Source organism: Mirounga angustirostris, unplaced genomic scaffold (genome assembly GCF_029215605.1).
Source record: "Mirounga angustirostris isolate CCGP_5_RB_7025 unplaced genomic scaffold, mMirAng1.0.hap1 SCAF_7, whole genome shotgun sequence".
Taxonomy (NCBI): Eukaryota; Metazoa; Chordata; class Mammalia; order Carnivora; family Phocidae; genus Mirounga; species Mirounga angustirostris.
Genome location: NW_026991715.1, coordinates 41,249,753 through 41,271,854, shown reverse-complemented (window position 1 = coordinate 41,271,854; position 22,102 = coordinate 41,249,753). Strand labels below are relative to the sequence as shown.

The following is a 22,102-nucleotide window of genomic DNA, read 5'->3' as shown; positions in this document are numbered from 1 at the left end:
CACAATACTCTTCTTTTTGCCAGTATAAAACATGCAAGTAAGCATGATCTTTGATTCCCCCAATCCAACATTTTTTCTACTCTACTCTACTACCCTACTTATTTCATAAAGGTTTTTGAACCTCTCCTTACACAGCAAATTTAGATGAAATTATATAAACTACAATGAAATTTTCTAGAACATTCCTGAAATGTTTCTTTAAAAAAATGTTACACTAAAATATAACAAGAGAGCATTTTAACGATAGTTCTAAGAGTTTCATTATAGAAAAGCATTGTTTTACTGGTTTATTATTTTAATGTTCATGGCTTTTAAGAGACATAGCACATATTTCCTATATACATAGCACTATTTTAAGTGCTGAATTAATGGCATAGGTGTGTGTGTGTGTGTGTGTGTGTGTATTTGGCTCTGGACTTTTTTTTTCCAAATAGATAAAAAAATTAACTTCTAGAGAAAAATGATTCTTTTATTGTTCAAACAAAAGATCTCTGAGAATTGGCTAAGCACCCTCCTGAGCCAAGGCCTCTATCATCCCAGATTTTTCTCCCTGATCTTCTGTCACCTGCAAAAATCTTCAGGACTTACTACCTCCAGATCCTTGGTCTAATACTATCTTTTCAGAGAATACTTACTTGAGTATCCTAAGAAGAACTGATATCACCTCATTCCAGAAATTCCTATCTTCCATTCTGCTTCATTTTCCTCCTAGCATTAGTCATCATTTAATGTGCTATATATTTTACTAATTTACTCATTAACTTAACTGTTTTCCTCCACTAATACATAAGCTCCACAAGGGGAGGGCTCTTGTCTATTTTCTTTATTTTCCAATATCCCCAACAACTCAAACAGGGTCTAACAAATGATAGATACTCAGTAAATATTTACTGAATGAAATATAGACAATGACCATATACAAGGTACAGACAACCCATTTACACATATTTCTGCTTTCTATGTTTGTTATGGCTTTTTCGGCTATTAAATCTGACAATACTAATTCACTGCTTTGTTTATGGAATTTGAAAGCACTCCTTTAGCATGGTAGGTTGCCTCTTGCAGGCATCCATCATCATTAATACATTGATGTGTATGTGTGTGTGTTTCTGTGTCTCTGTGTGACTCATGTCTTCCTTCATAAAGACCTGTTTCTGTGTTTTTAACAAAAGCTATTAGTACCTATCAGTATAATATGTCTGTATTATTAATGTGAAGGTGTTGGTCACAGGCCATTTTTCCTTACAGATTTTGGAATGGATTCAATGAACAGAAAAAGTAGGACTAACCTGATTTTCATCCTCACTGGCAGCATCTGGGACAAAAATACAGAAACTTAAGTTAAGGGAATGCAAAATATTCAACAAATAAACAATTCACTCAGTGTAGTGCCTTGCTTATTTTAATGACTGCATGTTATAAAACCACAAATTGCTTTTGAACACGTTAAAATTTACCATGGCAAATAAAATGGGGGCACTGCACCAGGAAATCAGTACATGTACTCACAGAGGTCTAGTCACTCATAAAAGTCTAATTACTTTGGAAAACAATACTCATGTACTTTCTTATCCCCTTCAAAATATGTAATTTCAAAGAGATCCTTTCACAGCAAAGTATGGCAGACCTCTTTTAAAATTATAATATAACAAATATATCATGTCAATTATAATTTGAAAGTATAATGTAGCATAAAGTTTATATCATATGTGCACATAAAAGGAAAGTTTCTGAATTCTGGCAAACTTGTCTCCTTATTAGAGTTACAAAACTCAAAGATCTGACAAAAATCAAGATTAATTAAAATCATAGGCTGTTATACTCTCTCATTAACAGACTCCCTTTTGTACTTATGCACTTATTTTAAGAAAGTGGGCATCATTTATGTATAATGATCTCCTGACTCTCCATCTCTGAGATTTTCTTTTAAAAAATACAAATGCTTCAGAACAAGATTGAGCCTAGGAAATTCATGTTCCCTTCAAATTCAAATAACAAATACAAAAAACTACCTTCTACTTCCCACAAAAGTCTCTTACCCTTTAGGAGATATGCTTTCAATCCATTTAGGATTTGGTAACACAAAAATCAAATATGCTAGAAGGCACTACTACTTTAAAATAAGAATAGATGATTAAATTTGATTTTTAATAGTTTATAAATATAGTATTATTTATAAAATATACATCTAAGTTTTAAATATCTATTATATGCATAATTCCTATCAGTATGAATTGATAAGCTTAGTATCATCTATATGTACAGTATATATAATTTCCAACAGTATGAATGAATATGCTTGGTGAGAGGAAGATGAAGAAGAATCCATTAGCTTTCAGAACCAATATAGAATTAATAGAAGGATTTCTCATGGATAAAAATTCAGATTATGTCAAACTATTTGCCAGTTCTAAAGTTAACAACATGGTTATTAAGCCACATATATAATTCTTCAAAACTCTGTGTCTGGTTAGATATTTCAAGACTATACATACACACATACATACAATCACACAAACATACTTACATATATACACATATTTGAGGAGTAGTGGGAGGGAGACAAGTCCCTGCCCAGGGCTTTGCCATGTGTGGAAGAGGCTTAGATTACATGCAAATTGCTCACCTTGTATGAGGCAAAGGGCCAGGGTCAGAAGCATTGGCACTTTGGCTATCTTCATGTTGAAGATGATGTAAGTTGATTACAAGACGGCTCTGGGCATTGCTCACCAGCTGGTGCTCTAAGACTGAACCCATGGAGATGCAGCTCACTTTTTATATACTTGGTGACACCCACAATAACAACCAACATTACAAAACCAGTTGTTCTAGGTCATGCTAGACTTAATATACCACATCAATTTAGTTTCCATCCTTTAGCATCCTGTCAAGGTGGCAGATCTGAACAGATAATGTCTCTTTCCACAGTTCTGATATGTTTTCATGATACCTCCCCCAAAAGGCAATAGATTTGAGTCCAAGAACTCTATTATAAAGTTTAACACTCCATACTCCTATGTAAGAACTGAATTCGTCACCAAGACCAGACATATAACTTTGCAGACAAACATGTTTCTAACTGGGCTCCCTTCATAAGTGGGAGGGGAGGAAAGAAGACAGATGAGTTATCCTACTAGTCAGGTAGAGACTTACAGATTCCCATATCTGGAGAAAGTTGCTGAGAGTAAGAGAAGCTAGAATTCTTGTTGCTTCCATCTGCAGGTGTTTTGAAGGGTCTCAATTCAGTGCCACAGACTCATGTACAAGTTAGAGTGAACAACTCAAAGACATAACCCAGCAAGATTTTAACACTGAGTACATGGTGAAGCCAAAATCCAGAAAAAGGACAATGACTTTCCCAAGAGCACATAGTTTAGATGGAAGAGGCAGAGGTGGTACTTGAGGAAGATCACTTTTTATTTAACTCCATACACGGCTTCCATCACACATTGATAAAGGCAGAAACTATGTGAAATCAAAGCTTGCACATAACTGCTTTCAAAAATTCTCAATCTGAAGGACATTTTCTATTCTAAAGCCTTATCTTTTAGTCTAACCAAACATTGTAATCATAAACATTAGAGGCTCAAACTTTAACTTTCTACAGCCCATCACTCCCCAAATTACTGTTTGAAAAACGTGGCTCAATCAATTTCCCCCTAAATTAAGTTTACCCCAATAGTGACTCATTATTTACTCTCTCAGGAAGAAAAGAAAGAATTAAATACTTAAAAATATAAATATAAATAATCAGTGTAAGATTTTTCCAGAGAAAGTATCTTCTCCTTAGTTATCTTCTCCTTAGTTCCTTCTTCCATTTTACAAGTAATGCCTTTTGTCTACCAGTTTATTCTACTCTAATACCTGAAAAATTATGCAAAAATGATTGAAGCTACAGCCAAATGGTTTGATTCCAGTACTTCAAAGGGTCTCCATATCCACAGAGGGAAAGTTTGGGACTTTATGGGATCAAAGCCCTTTTAAAGATTCTTCCAGAAAACTGATCTAAGGCTAGCCAATTTGATGATGATGTCAATATTCTGAATGCCATTAAAGCCAGAGTATTTCCTTTTTTTGTGTGTGTGAAATAACTTATTTCCTCTAAAAGTGTAATCATTGTTTTCAAGGTCTGTGCTTTGTTTCTTTCCAATGGTTTAATAAAATGAGTGCCTATGGAAAGCAAGCTCAACTACATTATTGTTACAGATTAGAAAATTTAATCCATCATAGCTTAATAGAAAGAGAATGGAACAGGGAGTCAGGAAATTTGTTTCTATTCCTGTCTTTGCAACTACACAATGTAAGGAAAGGAGCCTGGCTTTGACATATGGTAGACGTGGGTTCAAATCTTGACTCACCGGTTACTAGCTATGTTGCCTTGGGCAAGTCATTTATTTTCTCTCTTTCTCGGCTTCCCAATATGCAAAACAGGGGTCATAAAATTACACTGTACAATTGTTGTAAGAGTTAGAGGTAATTCGTGTGTGTGTGTGTGTGTGTATGTAAGGTTTAGAACAATTTTGAGTATAGTGATAAGTTTTATAGTTAATGATAGCTGGTCTTGCATTTTTATGTCAATACAATGATGTAGTTGTATTATTAGGTAATTTCAAAGGTACAAGAAAAGTCAACATCTCTTGCACATGGACCTCATCAACAGATTTTAAGCTTACTCAGCATGTAATGACACCCCCAACACATTCTGAAGTGAAATTAAAAAGTCAAGACATGTCTTCTTTTTCATTTTGTTATTATGTTCTAAACCACAATACCTAAAACAAATCAAAGCATTTGCTGTTTAAAACCTGTCAAAGTCATTGCAAGATTTCAATCAGCATTGATTTCTTAGCTTTCTCTGTGAAAGTGTCTTCTAAATATTGACATACCAGTACTAACTCTTTATTTTTTATCTGTTCTGTCAGATCATATGAAATGAGTCCCAACAATACACTCTGTCACTGGTGGTAAGAAAGTTGAGCACCTATTTTTTTTTTTTATAATATAGTTAGGTTTATTTGTCTTAATCTGCATTCCATCCTGGCTTCCCCTGACAGCATGGTTAATTAAAAAAATTTACATACAATAAAAGTCACTGGTTGTGCTATACAGTTTTTTGTTTTGACAAATTCAGAGTCCTGTATCCACCACCACAATACCAATACAGAGGAACCCCATTAACCTAAAAATTCCTTTGTATAAACTTCCTTTCCCTAAACCTGGCAACCACTGATCTGTTTTCCATCCCTATAGTTTTGTCTTTTCCAGAAGGTCATATAAATGGAATCATACAATATATAGATTTTTAGGTCTAGGTTCTTTCACTTAGCAAAGTGCTTTTAAGATTTGTCTAGGTTGTTGCACGAACCAATAGTTCATTCCTTTTTACTGCTGAGTATAGATAACCTTATTACATGGACATACCACAGTTTGTTTGTCCATTTATCTGTTGAAGGACATCTGGGTTATTTCTAGTTTTGGCAATTGTGAATAAAGCTGCTATAAATAGTCATATATGGGCTTTTGTATGAACACAAGTTTTCAATTCTCTTGGATAAATACCCGGGAGTGGAATGGCTGGGCTGTATAGTAAATGTATGTTCATAAGAAACTGCCAAACACTTTTCCAAAGTGGATATTGTGCTTTGCAATGAACGACCATTCTGCTGTCCCACATCTTCTCTAGCATTTGGTTGTCCACACTCTTTTTCAACTGGAAACTGCTGCACCACCCCAACTCCGATAATTGGTGCCTGTATAATATGCTCTGATGAATGCCAAATCTAGCCCAAATAGATAGTATTCCCAGGAGTGGAAGTGGTGTGGGGGTAGAATGAAAGAACCTAAAGATGACTGTAGCTCTGAAGAATCCATGCTTTGAGGAAAGCTTGAGGAGTTGGTTTCCTTCTTACTGGAAAAGTGCTCCTCACTGCCACCCAGGTCATCCTGAAATGATGAATAAGAGGTTTGAAACTGAGAGCCTCTTCTGTGAGGAGAGGCAGCCAAAAGAAGATTCCAGGAGCCCCAATATTGGAAGGATGGTCAGCTGCCCCTTGGCATCAGGACTCTTTCTCCATTTCATTTCAGGAATGTTTTATATCCAGAGGTGATTCACTGCATACTCTGTTAATCACTCCACGTTTCTGAAAACCACGAAATTTAAATTCAGATGAATGGGTGGGAGATTTTAGAAAATTGGGGTTTGGGTTATCAGGGTGCTTTTTGTGTGTGGTTCTGAAAACCGTTTCTTCTTTATTGTTATTTTGCAATGTTGCATCACTGTCTCTTCCATGCACATGAGTGAAAATGTCCTACTGACAGAGAACACTGTGGTTGGGTCAAAAGGCTGCTGGTAACAAGAGTGACACCTAAAGCAAAGTTTCAACTTAAGGTTAATGCACATAGCCTGGCAAATGCCTGTCAGGGAAAGCAGGGTCAGCAATATTCTCATCAGAGAAATCAGAGTTGAATGACAAAGGCATTAAAGATATGGAATATCATGTAAGCCCCTTTGGCCCCTACCTCCACTCCTGACTTCCCTGACTCCTGTTGCCCCTTGAGGAGAATGGATCTTGTACATCTTATTGTATCCAATGTAAACTACCCATTTTCTGTTTTTTCCTTAGCTCTTCCTTGACATATCTCCACATTCTCTCATCATCTCCTCACTGCCCAAGTGCCTTTCCTTTTTTTCTTTTGTTTGAAGTTTTTATTTGAGTTCTAGTTAGTTAACAACATATAGTGTAATATCGGTGTCAGGAGTAAGAGTTAGTGATTCATCACTTACATACAACACCCAGTGCTCATCCCAACAGGTGCCCTCCTTAATACCCATCACCCATTTAGCCCATCCCCTGCCCACCTCCCCTCTAGTAACCCTCAGTTTGTTCTCTATAGTCAAGAGTCTCTTATGATTTGCTTCCCTCTTTCTCTTCCCCCCTCCCCTACGTTCATCTGTTTTGTATCTTAAATTCTACATATGAGTGAAATCATATGGTATTTGTCTTTCTCTGATTGCCTTATTTCACTTAGCATAATACACGCTAGTTCCATCCATGTCATTGCAAATGGTAAGTGTTCATTCTTTTTGATGGCTGAGTAATATTCCATTGTATATACACACCACCCCCCCTTTTTTTTTAAAGGTTTTATTTATTTATTTATTTGACACAGAGAGAGAGAGCACAAGCACAGGGAGCAGCAAGCAGAGGGAGAGGGAGAAGCAGGCTCCCCATTGAGCAGAGAGCCCAACGTGGGGCTCAATTCCAGGATCCTGGGATCATGATCTGAGCTGAAGGCAGATGCTTAACTGACTGAGCCACCCAGACACCCCATTCCACATCTTCTTTATCCATTCATCAGGCGATAGACATTTGAGCTCTTTCCATAATTTGGCTATTGTTGATAATGCTGCTATAAACATCAGGGTGCATGTGTCTCCTCCAATCATTATTTTTGTATCCCAAGTTGCTTTTCCTGTAAGTCGTCCTGATAGTCCTTGGGGGAATCAAGGGGTACCCCTGTCCATTTTTCTTTTTGCTTTCCTGGGCATGTAATCTTCAGCCAGGTCCTTTTTTGCAGCCCACTGCTGACTTTCAGGCTTTGCCTGGGGTTCTGGCTTGCTGTCACATAGTGATTTTCCCTCATTTTTGGACTTGCCTGGCTTTTCTTGCTTTACCTCATCTTCTGGTTGTCCCTCATCATCTAGCAGTCCCTCATCATCTCGCTGTCCCTCATTCTGGAACCCTCCCTCATGCCCTGACTTCCCCTCCACTTTCAGCTTTTCTTCCTCACCCGATTTTCCTTCATCTTCAGGCTCTACTTCATATTCTGGTTTTAGCCTCGCTTTTCTTTTTGGCTTTCCTTACTTTTCATTGTAGATTTTTTTCCATGTTGAGATTTCCCCTTCTTTTCCTGTCCAGCAGGGATTGTAGACTGGTTTCCTCCCCCTGTTCTAGCCTTGCACAGTGCTGGGGACTAACGTGCAGAGCTGCGGTCCCAGCGGGGCTGCATGTCCTAGGGCCTAGGTTTCCGGAAGCCCCCACGCCCCTGCCCGCCTCCCCAACCCTCTGCCACTTAGGGACAGGTTTCCAGCGGGCGGTGGGAGCGGAGGAGGCAAGGACGTGACAGCCAGACAGGCCAGCGAGTGTGAGTACTTTTCCTTAAGTTCCAAATTGCATCTTTTTTTCTTCAGCTCTTAATTATTCATCAAACATGTAGAAACTTTTTTTTGTCTCATCACAAAGGAATGGAGCTTGATTATAAGAAGTACAAACTTTACAATTCAGAACATGTATCAAGCAACCTAGAATCTGAATTCATATCAAGGATATTGACACAGAGGGAAGAGATGAGAAAACTGTAAAAGTAAACAAGGTTTTGTAGACCAGTAGTGTTACTGAATACAAAGGTTATTTCAAAATCCAAGGTTATCAGACTATTGTTCAAATCTTCTCTTTTTCTATGTAGAGATATCCTTGATGATCACAATAGTTTAATAAATAACTATATTATAGATAAAAATCACTTTCTGCATCTTTCAAAACAATCTGCCATTATTAGCTCTCTTTGTTTATGCAATGATATGAGGTAGCAAAGAAGGTGTTATCCTTTTTTTTTTTTTTTTAAAGATTTTATTTATTTATTTGACAGAGACAGAGACAGCGAGAGAGGGAACACAAGCAGGAGGAGTGGGAGAGGGAGAAGCAGGCTTCCCGCCGAGCAGGGAGCCCGATGCGGGGTTCGATCCCAGGACCCTGGGATCACGACCTGAGCTGAAGGCAGACGCCCAACGACTGAGCCACCCAGGCGCCCCAGGTGTTATCCTTTTCTCACCTGCCCGAAATGGTACCATGAAGGAGCCCCACGGCAGGAACTAGCATGGAAAGTAATCCCAGCCTTGCCACCTTGTACACCCAATGTGGCTAACCCAGAACCTTTCAGGGGGTTCAGAGAGAATCTAGACATTATGGTGCTATAAACTAGGGACAGCATGTTATTGCTAATGTAGTTCATTCTTCTAATTCCTCCTCTCGCGCACTCATACAAATGCCGCGCGCGCGCGTGCACACACACACACGCACACGCACACAATCATATACCCATAATGACTAGGGCAAAAAGAAATATGTTGTGATCATGACTGAAAAATATATGTCCTAACAGGTCTTAGAAGATGAAATAATTTATTTCTTGTTTTCTTAATTCTTAATTTCCTTTCCCATAATTCTCATATTTCCCCCCCTTAATTTAGCGTGTCTGTATCCTTTTTTTTGAAAGACACTAACTGGAAAACAGCCTTTACCCACCTTCTTATCTTGCACTGTTCTGCTAACAGCCAGCTTTACTCCCTCTCTGAGAATTCCTTTCTGTTTGTCTACAAAAGCAAAGAAACTATAGAGATAGGCATCTCTTTTTATCTAAGAACAAGATGGGATGGGCACTGTTGGATCACAGACCCTGCTATTTATAGATATAATTGTTGCTTTTATTAGATTAGGATTAAAAAAACAAGAAAGTTTCAATATCTAATTTTTTTTAAAAGATTTTATTTATTTATTTGAGACAGAATGAGAGAGAGAGAGCACATGAGAGGGGTGAGGGTCAGAGGGAGAAGCAGGCTCCCCGCGGAGCAGGGAGCCCGATGCGGGACTCGATCCCAGGACTCTGGGATCATGACCTGAGCTGAAGGCAGACGCTTAACCGACTGAGCCACCCAGGCATCCCTCAATATCTAATTTTTAATTGGATTAAGTTTTATGTTTTGGTTTATATTTGGTTCTTAAATACAATATCCTTACAGTTGATGCTACAGGAACTCTGTTACGTGACTACACTGTCACCTGGAGATTCAGTACATTCCAAAGTCTCCTAGGATCCACTCTGACTATAGGAAACAGAAGTTTGTGGAGTTACAGTCCTTTGAAAAAAATCACAGTGAATTAACTTTGAAGTAGCTAGTATGAGGAATTTTGGTGAAAAATGCTGCATATTTTATATGTGAAATACTTACATGTGTTTGTGTATACAGTAAGCAAAAACAAAACTGTTACATTTATAAACAAAATTTGGAAAAGATAATTTATGTGTTTTTTGACATATACCTTTATAAAACTTTTTGCAAAGAAATATAAAATTTGCTGGCATTTATTGTGCACTTACTGACAGGTATAACAATAAAGCTAAAGAGTAACTATTTCTGTTTTACAGGTAAAGAAATTGAGGTTTGGTAAAATACTGTAACTTTCCCAAGTTCATACAGCCCATAAGCAGTAGTCTCTGCAACTGATAACCATCATTGCAAATAAAGGCAGTCAAACTCCAAAGCCCATGCCCTTAAATACCGCACACTGTAGAGACCACATTACCTACATCTGTAATTAACTTAGCTCAGACACTCAATTGTTAAGGTCCCAGTTGTGTCTCTCCAAAATTCATATTTTGAAGCCTTTACACCCAGTACCTCAGAATGTGACTGTATTTGGAGATAGGTCCTTTAAAGAGGTGATTATGTTAAAATAAGGCCATTAGGGTTGGGCCTGCCCCAAGCTGACTGGTGTCCTTATAAGAAGAAGAAATTTGGACACACAGAGAAATACCAGCGAGCTGTGTGCACAGTCGTTTACACCAAGCCACCTGGCTCGTAGGTGGTTAAGCTAAGATTCATATCTAGGTCTTAAGATTTAAATTTCATTCAATCAAGTAACATATTGATTGTGTCATTAGACAGAAAAAGGCAATAAAGGAATGAATAGAAATCATAGAGTTCTCAGGTAAGGGACCAAATTCCTGAAATGAGATTTAGAAAGTTAAAAATGTAAGTCCAAAGTGAGGTGTTATGGTATTCCAGTAGATTCCGTAATACTCCACACATGAATACAACAAATATTGACTAAATGCCTACATTTGCCTGGCACTGTTTGAGAGCCTTGTGCTAAATTTGTGAATAAAAAAGACATGATGTCTGGTCTTTAAGAGATTATAATCTAGTGGAAGAGGTGGAAAATGATCATACAAATCATTGTTCAATCAAATCTGTGAAAGGGTTTTTATTTTTTAAAGATTTTATTTATTTATTTTAGAGAGAGAGAAAGCATGAGTGGGGGGAAAGCAGAGGGGAAGGGAAAGGGAGAGGGAGAGAGAATCTGAAGCAGACTCTGTGCTGAGCATGAAGCCTGATGCAGGGCTCGATCTCATGACAGCAAGATCATGACCTGAGCTGAAACCAAGAGTCAGACGCTTAATTGACTGAGCCACCCAGGTGTCCCAGTGTGAAAGTGTTTTTTAAAAAGATGTCCATGGAGTAAAGCTAACATAACAGAGGTTCTAGCCTCTGGAGGGGGATTCCTTGATGAAATCAGGCTCAATTTAAAAAATGAACTGGGATTAAAAAGATATATAAACTCACCTATATGAAAAATTCAGCTAATCAGAATGAATCATTCCTTTAATAATTATGAGAACCAGGGCGCCTGGGTGGCTCAGTTGGTTGAGTGACTGCCTTCGGCTCAGGTCAGGATCCTGGAGTCCCGGGATCGAGTCCTGCATCGGGCTCCCTGCTCAGCGGGGAGCCTGCTTCTCCCTCTGACCCTCCCCCCTCTCATGTGCTCTCTCTCGCTCTCATTCTCTCTGTCTCAAATAAATAAATAAAATCTTTAAAAAATAATAATAATTATGAGAACCAAAGTTTTGCTCTGGTAATTTCTTCTGACATTTTCAGTTTTTACTGTATCTCTAGTTAGTTATCTAACAGAGAGGCAGGAGTTGTAATTAAAATTGAATATGGGAATGATTTTGAATTTAGTGGGTTTTTTGGTTTATTTTGAATGATATCTCCCACATGATATTAATACATTCCAAATCCTTACTAAAAAACTGATTTAGTTAAGAAAATATTTTCCCTTAAAAGTAATTTTAATATTTCTGAGCAAGGAGCTGTAAATAGTGGACAGTTATTTGCCAACCACATAAGCAACCTTGGAAAATGCAAAAACTAGCTTTAGTCTACAGTATAAGATAGGGGTTATTTTTTCTCTCACATAGGAAATACTACTTATGCTTTTTAGCTCCCTTGGTCTCCCCAACTCTCAGCTATGTATCTGCATCTAAGGGAGACTGGAAGCCTCCACCTTTGTTTTCTTTCTATGTGTAGCTTACTTAGTATTTTTTCCCTTTCCCAGGGATCACTGACCTGCACTATTTGATGTCCCATGTCAGAAAACTATGTCTTTTTTCTGTATTTTTTTTTCATTGTTTCAGGTGACAGGAAATATCCTTTCTTTGTTACTCCATTGTAACCAGAAGCATAAATCTTACTTTGTTTTTAAATGATATTTATTTTTTTCTTTCAATGCATTTGGTGTCCTTCTGTTCTCTTTACTTTTTTTCTGAATCCATGCCTCTCTTTTTACTCTCAATATTGTTTGTTACTCAAGGGTTATAAAAGAAAGAAAGGGGTGCCTGACTGGCTCTGTCAGTAGAGCATGTAATTCTTGACCTCAGGGTCATGAGTTCAAGCCCCATGTTGAGCATAGAGATTACTTAAAAATTTTTAAAAAATTTAAAAAAAGAAAAGGAGAAAATATTGAGAGTACAAAAGATTCCAGCCAAATGAAGTAAAATGTTTCAGGATTTTCCTGATCTACAGGTGGAGCCAGACAATGTCTGGATAGAGAAGATCAGTTCTCCAAACTGTACCATAGACCAGTGATTTTTTTGGAAATGTGAGACTTGCTGGCATTTCAACCTCAGGCAAACCATGATAAGAGTATCATCCACTTGACAGCATTGTTGAGCAGACTGAGATGTTTATGTGAAAAACCTAAAGCAACTATTATATTGGTAACAGTGCAAATCATATCGTTAAGACTACCTGAGAGCCGGAAGGACATAAAACTTTGAAGTTAAGTGTTTGGCTTTGCAGTGATACTACTTGGGCTTAGAAACTGGCTTTTTTGATGTGTTACCAAGGACAATTTATCTCAACTCTCTGTCTCAATTTCTTCACTGCTAAACTGAGAATTATAACAGTGATTGCCGTGAGGATTCAGGAGGTATTCATGTAAAGACTTAAAATGATACCTGATGTATGGAGAGTGCACAGTGTTAGGTGGTTTTTGTGTGTGTGTGTGTGTGTTTATTTATTTATTTATTTATTTATTTATTTATTTATTTATTTGACAGAGAGAGACAGCAGAGAGGGAGCACAAGCAGGGGAGTGGGAGAGGGAGAAGCAGGCTTCCCCACTGAGCAGAGAGTCCGATGTGGGGCTCAATCCCAGGACTCTGGGATCATGACCCAAGCCGAAGGCAGACGCCCAATGATTGAGCCACCCAGGCGCCCCCAGTGTTAGATGTTATTAGAAATGTCTTCTTGTTAGCCTCTTGACAATACTGAATTAGGGATCACAGTGGGAAATCCAATTTTGGGTCTTTGAAAGTACTGAATATTTTATGGGAAGTACCAAGAACCAGTGCCTAATTTTAGGGGCACTAACGAATAACCTCCAGGACAGAAGAGTCATTTCCTCATTAGTGCCCCTTCCTTTGGACAGCTTATTATACTCCAGGTGGTGAGGCCTTTGCAAGGAATTGGGTCACCCTCAATGAACAATAGCCACATGTGTCTGGATGGACTGACAGGTTATTTGAGATGTGAAGAAGTGACACCTTTTCAAATAGGTCAGAAAACCAAACAGCTCATTCTAACCTCTTAAATTTTCAAATATTTTCCCACTTTAAAGAGAGGAAATGTCTTATCACCCAACTGAGGATAGGAGTGGGGCAACTGCCTTTTCCTACTGTTATGAGTCCCTCCTAGACCTCTAACTCATTAGCAAATTCATGAATATAGTCAAATAGTATCTAATGTAGAATTAGGGAGTCTGTATTTTAATTCCAGTCCTCACTTTTAGCTGAAGCAAGATTGTGAACATGGATTATGTTCCTAAATTACTGATGAGGTGTGAGGCACATTGGAAAATGGACAACAAGGGGTGCACCTGGGTGGCTCAGTTGGTTAAGCGACGGCTGCCTTCGGCTCGGGTCATGATTCCGGGTCCTGGGATCGAGCCCCTCATCAGGCTCCCTGCTCAGCGGGAGGTCTGCTTCTCCCTCTCCCACTCCCCCTGCTTGTGTTCCCTCTCTCACTGTCTCTCTCTCTGTCAAATATATAAATAAAATCTTTAAAAAAAAAAAGGAAAATGGACAATGGGGACAAAAAGAAGGAAGGTAGACCAATTAATTTTTACTAATCAAGTATATCAACCAATGTAATAAAAATACTGTCTTCACACAGAGCATTTTTAAGATAGTGAAACTGCTCTGCATGATACTATAAGGGTGGATACATGTTATTATACTTTTGTCCAAGCCCATAGAATCTACAACACCAAGAGTGAACCCTAAAGTGGGGCACGTGGGTGGCTCAGTTGATTAAGCATCCAACTCTTGATTTTGGCTCAGGTCGTGATCTCAGGGTTGTGGCATTGAGCCTTACATCAGGCTCTGTGCTCAGTGGGGAGCCTGCTTAGGATTCTCTCTCCCTCTCCTCCTGCCTCTCCCCTTGCCCATGAGCTCTCTCTTCTCTTGCAACTAAAAAAATAAATCTTAAAAAAAAAAGAGTGAACCCTAAAATAAACTATGGACTTTGGGTGATAACGATGTGTCAATATAGGTTCACCAATTGTAATGAATGCACCATTCATTCATTGGTGGGGATGTTGATAACAGGGATGTTGATAATGGGGGAGGCCCTGCACGTGTGGGGGCAAGAGGTATATGGGAAACCTCTGTACTTCCACTCAGTTTTGCTCTGAATCTAAAACGTCTCTAAAAAATAAAGTCTAATAAGTAAAAAAATTTTAAAAATATTGTCTTCAAAGTCAGCAATACCTGGAACATAGCAGCATTCAGTAGACAGTGAAGTAACTGATGACCCTTTTGATCAAAACATTCTATCATTAAGTCACTTAGGGAACCACAGTGAAAAAAAAGCGTAAGATTTGGAGTAAAAAAACTGGGTCCCATAAATCATCTGTGTGATTTTAAACATGTTTACTTATATCCCTGAGCCCATTTTCTCATTTAAAACATACAAATAATATTGCCATCTATAAATCAGTTTTGTCATGAAGATAAAATTAAATAATAAGAGTGGAAGTAGTCCATAAACTATAAGGTGCTGAACAAAAGCTCATTGCTCTTCTTGATCCAAACTGGTATTGTGTGCCTCAACTCTTACTTGATCATATTCACTTTTAAGGCTAACTCATTACATCTCAAAATCTTAAAAAAAAGGGGGAGTAGGGAATAAGGAAAGGAAGGGCTAACACTCTTTTTTTTTTTGCCCTTAGATTAATTAATATATGCAATTTTAACTAAAGTTAGTTCTTAAAAAATATAATTTGTTGTCATCTGGGTGTGGTTGTATAGTAAGATGCCACTGCTCTGAGGGTGGCTGGCAATGGCACCAGGCCAAGTCCATTGTGGGTGTGGAGACATCTAGAATAATAAAGTATCACTCCACCCAGCTGTCTGTCACCTAATTAACTGGTGTGCTCTGAAAACAACTCTTGGGAGTCACAGTAATCTCTCATCTTAAAGTTGTGATGCAATGGAAAATGGCAGCCTACTTATGGCGGAAATGCAGAATAGCCTCCAACATTTGTTTCCTGGGAAGAGAGGCAAATGGAGAGAACTGGGCTCCACAATTCCCCTGGAAGTTCACCCTTGATTCTTTGCCCACTTGGATTACATTTGTGAGCTCAGCAAAAAGTGCTTGCCTTACCAAAACTGTTTAGCCCTAGGCCTCCCTTCTAGAAAGAAAGAAAAAAAAATTGTAAGGCAAAACAGATGCTTTTGGCAGAGCACACTTTTCCCTTCCATTTCTCATAGAATTAAACAGTGAGGGTAGATATAGCAATGAGCCCTGTTAGAAAAGAAAAAAAGAAAGAGGGGAAACCTGTCAGGTTAGGCTTGACCAGAAAACACTCAGCCCTCTTGAGTGTATAGTCTTTGAGAGAATTCAGTACCCAAAGAACCAGGTGAACATTTATGAATGGTCACAAACTTATCATAGTCTTTGAACGGGAATGGGTCTTGGCATATTCTAGTATATTCAAATATCTTCATTTTATTAGTAAGGCCAATAAGGGGAGCCATAGATACAAGGACAGAGAGCTAGAGAGTGGCAGAGTTGGAACTCATTCCACATCTCCTGACTTCCAGCCCCAGTGCGCTTTCTCCCACACCACTTTTTCAATCACCTACTCATGCCTGATTGGGCTTGACTCTTCCTTCATTACCCTGTATTTTGGGAATAAACCGAGACTCATCTCATATGCAGAATTTTGTGTAATGGGTTTGAACTCCACATTATATTTTTGTTAGCTTTACTCTATCTTAACTGGAGGCAATTTTGTCTCTCCCCACCCCTAGCCAGGGGACATTTAGCAATGTCTGGAGACATTTTTAGTTGTTACAATTAGGGACGCTCTATGACACTAAAGGATAGTGGCCAGGGATGATGTTAAACATACTGCAATGCACAGGACAGCACCTCCCGCCCCCACAAAGAATTATCCAGCCCAAAACTCCAAAAAAGATGTTCAGAAACCCTGCTCTATACTTCTTAACCAGAATTAATTTCCAAGTTTTATTAATTATCTTGGCGATTAGACAGTTGCTTCTGCAACAAGGGATTCTGCTATGACACACAGAGGGTATAAGGGTACCAGTAGAAAAGCCAAGTAATATTTATTCTTTAATGATTTACTAGATTAGCCAGTTTCTCATTTCTGATTTAAAAAATCATATCTTCCCCTGAGTGCAGAATGCATGTACAAACATTGATTCTATCAATAACCTGTCTCGGCTAGAGATAGACTTTCAAAAGAAGATGTAGAATACTGGATATTTTACTTTGGCCTTCTTTCTAACCCTTTCCTCCATGTTTTCCAATCATTATTTTGTCATTAGCATCTCTGCAGTTGAACTCCTTTGAGATCTAACTTCCAAGGATCTTCTTTGAGTGGCTTCTCACCTCTGCTCAAACTTCACCAAGCTAGCTAGGTATTCACAGTTGGTCACACTGTAAAGGTTTATTTGTATTTCTGACTCTCCTCACTGTTATAACCATGGTATATTTCAAATTTGCACCCCAAAGACTGCTTCCCTAACTTCCTCTCTTCTTGCTCCTAAAGAACTTTCCTACGGGTCTTCTGTTCTTTCTCTGGGGCTTACAATGTTTCTGTCTTTGCTATATTGAATTCTATGCTTAAACAAAATTTGTTCAAATAAGATCATGAGTGTAAACATAACATACATAACAACTGAAAGTGTTTCGTTTTCAAGTAGAAAGGGAAAGACCAGTGTGCCTCACCCACCTTCCCGGTCATTACACAGAGGATAACTTCCTAATTTTTTAAGTTTTTATTTAAATTCCAGTACAGTTAACATACAGTGTAACATTACTTTCAGGTGTACAATATAGTGATTCAACACTTCCATACATCACCCAGTGCTCATCACAGCAAGGGCACAGAGAGGATAACTTTCTAAATTACCCATGTATATCTAGTACAGGGAGTACATGCAAAGAAGTTATATACATACTTATTGATCAAAATGAAAGAGGGAAAAGGTATAAACAGTTTCAAAGTCACAGTGATGCCAGGTGTGGACTTTTCTCCCTGCTATCTTTTCTCCCACATCTCAATCACTCTGAGTATGTTGAATCTTGTATCAGTTGAATATTACTCATGTTATGAAGAATTGTCTTTCCCCACTGAACATGTTACTGAGATTTCCTACCCTCTTTCTTCATTTTTAAAGTTTACTTCTAATTTTCCATTATCTCTATCAAGATGATTATTCATTGTGCTCACTTCAGTAGCACATAAACTAAAATCATTCATTAATTGATTCACTGAGTCGTTATTGATCATCAATTTCAAAGTCTGTGGATGTTACTAAAGATGAACCAGCTATAAAACTTGCTCTCAAAGATCTTCTAATCTAAGAGGGTAGATACGGTTAACGCCCAATATAGCTCTACTTTGAAATAAACAGGGATAACTGCCAGAAGATAAAATACCATGGGAGTTTGGAGTGGGAAAATTTACTACCAGCTGAAACATTAAGAAAAGATATGTAGGAGATATGAAATTTGACAAAATCCTTGAGAGATGAGTCATCTGAACATAAAGACATGCAGGTGAGGTTCAGAAGTATATTTGGAGGAAAAGTGATATTGTGGAGTTTAATTAGGCTGTAATAAAAGGTGAATGAAAACAATGATAGATACAATTAGAATAGGATATTGGGACCAAAATATAAAAGGCACAATACCTAAATCTTGAGTCTCATTCTGCTTTATTCCTCATGGCTTTTTCTACCTGATATTTTTAAATAGCAAATATTTTCTTTACAGGAACTCTGTGGGCTGGGTTAATATTCTATTAAAATAAACATCATGATTAACTCTTCTGCTTTAAATGTCTCCTGAGTATACACAAACACTGATATGCAAATTGAACAGTAATCTAATATATCTTTATAAGTTAGAGAATGTAATCAGTGGGAATGGTTATCACTTACATATAATCAATAAGGAAATATTAAAAACTTGGCCAAAGATGGGGCCTGGGTGGCTCAGTTGGTTAAGCATCTGTCTTCAGCTGGGGTCATGATTCCAGGACCCTGGGATTGAGCCTCATGGCGGGCTCCCTGCTCAGTGGGGAGTCTGCTTCAACCTCTCCCTCTCCCCCTCCCCTGCCCTCATGAGCGCTATCTCTCAAATATATAAATAAAATCTTAAAAAAACCCCAAAACTTGGCTAAAGTTAGCACAAATGACATTTAAAAATGGAATTGACTAAGCAATTTTACTGAAAATGAGGCAAGCTTTATGAATAATATTTTGAAAAAAGTAAAATGAAAAATTATCAGTTATTTAAAAAGAACACTGTAAGCTTGTGGTTTTTATGTCTATATCGACTGGTATCTGTCACTATCTATCCAGACATTCAGTGGTGATAACATCTACTATGATGAATGCAATAAGAGATTTGTACTGTTAAGAAAAAGCTGCCACATGCTAGTTTTTTTTAACAATGCTGATTATCAGGGGTGCCTGGGTGGCTCAATCGGTTAAGTGTCTGCCTTCAGCTCAGGTCATGGTTTCAGGGTCCTGGGATTGAGCCCCACATGGATCCCCAGGTCAGGCTCACTGCTCAGCGGGGAGTCTGCTTCTCCCCCTGCTCCTCCCCCTGCTCCTCCCCCCTGCTTGTGTTCTCTCTCTCTCTTTCTCAAATAAATAGTCTTTTTTAAAAAACAATGCTGATATCACAATGATAATACCTTGTATAGGAGAAACACTGGAAGTGGAAATCTAGAGACACAAACTACAACCTTGGCTACTAATTACACGTCATTTGGCCTTGGACAAACTGCATTGTCCTCTCAGAAAAGGGATTACTCATTTCTGCCATATTGAGATTAGACCATAAACTTCTAGTTTCAAATAATGACAATAATAGTAATTTTGTCTTCCATGATGTCAGACATGTCTACAAAAAATTGCCCCATCCAATTTCCTTGAGGAAAAAGAAGCTCTAGGCTGTTCTTTCAGAATGGGGAGGCATGGCTACTACTCAGACAAAGGTGGACATGTGGTCCAAGGGCAGCCAATCCATAGGCTGAGGATACTTTGCACAAGGGCTTTGGTACAATAGGGGCAATGGATATATTTCAGCTAAATAATCTCCCCTGCTGGAATTTGAGTAGTGTAATATGGAGATAATCAACATACTGATAATTGGAAAAAGAAATAAGATACAGAAAAGTAGCTGAGGCCAGGATAGTGGTGTCAGAAGAACTAGTGAAAGGGATGGCAAGAAAATCCATTGCTCCCACAGATGAAGGCAGGTGTCCTAAACATTGCAAATATATTGACACACACCTCTCTACAAAATACAGAATTCAAAATTGTAAGATTACAAACACCAAAGCATGTGCACAGCAGTCCAATACGCTTGAGTTTTCCCTTTAGGACTATGAACTGACTGAAATGAAATATCAAAACCTTAAAAAAAAATTCTGGTACCTTGTCTTTGAAGGTCCCTGCTACACATTCTCAGTCTTTCCTATTGGATCGTTTACTTGAACTGCTTTTGATTGTGAACCAAAGCCCTTCCAGGATTTTTCTTTCTTCTTTCTTTCTTTTATTGTGATAGAAATCATATAACATGAGGTTTACCCTTTTAAAACATTTTTAAGACTCCAGTATCATTAACTATAAGCACAATGTTGTACAGCAGATCTCTAGGACTTTTTCGTCTTGCATGACTAAAACTCTATATCCACTGAACAACACCCTGTTTCCCCCTACCCCTCAGCCCCTGGCAGCCATCATTCTACATTCTGTTTCTGGGAGTTTGACTATCTTAGATACCTCATGTAAGTGGAATGATGCAGTATTTATCCTTCTGTAATTTTCCTATTTCACTTAGCATAATGTCTTCAAGTTTCATCTATGTTGTAGAATGTGACAGGACTTCCTTCTTGATGAAATCATATTCCATTGTATGTATATACCACATTTTCCCTCTGGGTCCCTTCTCTCTTATTGTCCTATGTTATTCTCACAATACATACCTGTTACTAGAGGTAACTTGGGTAAAACCTCTTCTCCTTGGAACTTAGAGAACTAACTAATAAAATTTTTTCCACCTGTCATCTAATTTAATGTTCCTCAAAAACCTATGGGTATTTTGATCTCTGTTTTATATTAGAAACTGAGACTCACATTCTTATCCCAAATTACAAAATTAGACAGTGGCATAGACTGCCTTCAAACCTAGAAATGTGTGACCACAGAGGCCATGCTGTTGTGGTGCCTTCCAAATGTAAAGTTCCAATGGGCTGTTATCCCACACCTCTACTGAAAATAATAATAATGTGCTATTTTTCATAATACTTCCATATCTTTAGCCCATATCTTCATATTTTTGTTCCAATGTGGGAGATAAATGAGAAAGGTAATATCATTTCCATTTTGCAGATACAGAAACCTAGGATCCCACCCAATCTGGAGACTATATAAAGCAAACCATTGCAGAGGAAAGGACACATGCCTGTCTTCTCCATTTACCAGCTATACGAACTTCTACACTTCACTAATAGGGGTTCTATGTCAATAATGACATTGATCTCATAGAATAATGTGAGGATTAAAATTAAATGAAATCTAGCTCTACAATTGGCAAAAAAAAATGTCCAATAGATGATCTTTCTCTTCTTTTTTTCATCCCTGATCCCACCCACCCTCTTTTTAAGAATTAAATCACACTGTGTTTAATATCCATCAAACTCCCCAAGGTCAAATTATAATGTGAAATATGTGAAGTATGATTCATCATATAGGATTTCCTTAGATCAAAGAGTGTCATTTTATCCAGGACTACTCATGTCTATTTCTGCTCACTTGCTAATTTATTTCCACCCCGCCTTGTTCTAAAAAGCATTTAAGGCAGATAACTCAACTTAAATTGCCAGGATATAAACAGTGACATAAACATGAGAGAGCTCATTCCTTCAGTGGTCTCCCAACTTAAAAACTCCCTGTAGAAAAGGAAAGATGTGCTAATCTGAAAGCCAGAAACATTTAGAATTGAGGATAATTTCATCATCCAAAACACTAGATTTCACGAAAATTGCCCTCTCTGAGTCTCAGTTTCCACTTCTGTGAACTGAGGGAGTAGGATTAGCTGATTTTTCATTTTCCTCCCAACTTGTATGCTGCAATGTTATCATGGGAGCAGAACATCAATCAGGGAATCTGGCCACTACCTTAAAACTGAAGCGGAGAGGAGTTTCAGCCGCTATAAGGAGACTTCCTGTCCACCTGGGAACACTCCCTCCACTGACCTCCTCTAGCACATTGACTTGATCACCCATTTGATGCATTATTTTAATGATTAAATTATGAGTTGGTTTTTGTTTTCATAGGTGTATAGTTAACAGAGAAGACACATAGTTAACAGAGCCTTATACACGTTCATAACTACAATACCCGATAGAGTATGTAAAGACAGTGAATACTTGCTG

General features: G+C 38.1%; 2 protein-coding genes and 1 pseudogene across 6 annotated transcripts in view; 1 reads left to right on the top strand and 2 right to left on the bottom strand.

Annotated features, from left to right (window-relative positions):
* SPINK5 (serine peptidase inhibitor Kazal type 5) overlaps positions 1-2,750 on the bottom strand; it is a 74,833-nt gene extending 72,083 nt beyond the window's left edge. For both annotated transcript variants that reach the window (XM_045894866.2, XM_045894849.2), the window contains exons 1-2: positions 2,627-2,750; positions 1,290-1,315 (exon numbers count right to left, since the gene is read on the bottom strand). In XM_045894866.2, the coding sequence (XP_045750822.1) occupies positions 1,290-1,315; positions 2,627-2,681 (81 nt within the window). In that variant the 5' untranslated portion in view covers positions 2,682-2,750. The remainder of the gene's footprint in view (positions 1-1,289; positions 1,316-2,626) is intronic.
* Positions 2,751-6,478: 3,728 nt separating this feature from the next.
* Positions 6,479-7,837, bottom strand: LOC123854384 (transcription elongation factor A protein-like 3; annotated as a pseudogene).
* A 133-nt stretch (positions 7,838-7,970) lies between these two features.
* Positions 7,971-22,102, top strand: part of CUNH5orf46 (chromosome unknown C5orf46 homolog) — a 139,639-nt gene continuing 125,507 nt past the window's right edge. For all 4 annotated transcript variants that reach the window (XR_010413060.1, XR_010413059.1, XR_010413062.1 and 1 more), the window contains exon 1: positions 7,971-8,145. The gene's annotated coding sequence lies outside the window, so the exon portion shown is untranslated. The remainder of the gene's footprint in view (positions 8,146-22,102) is intronic.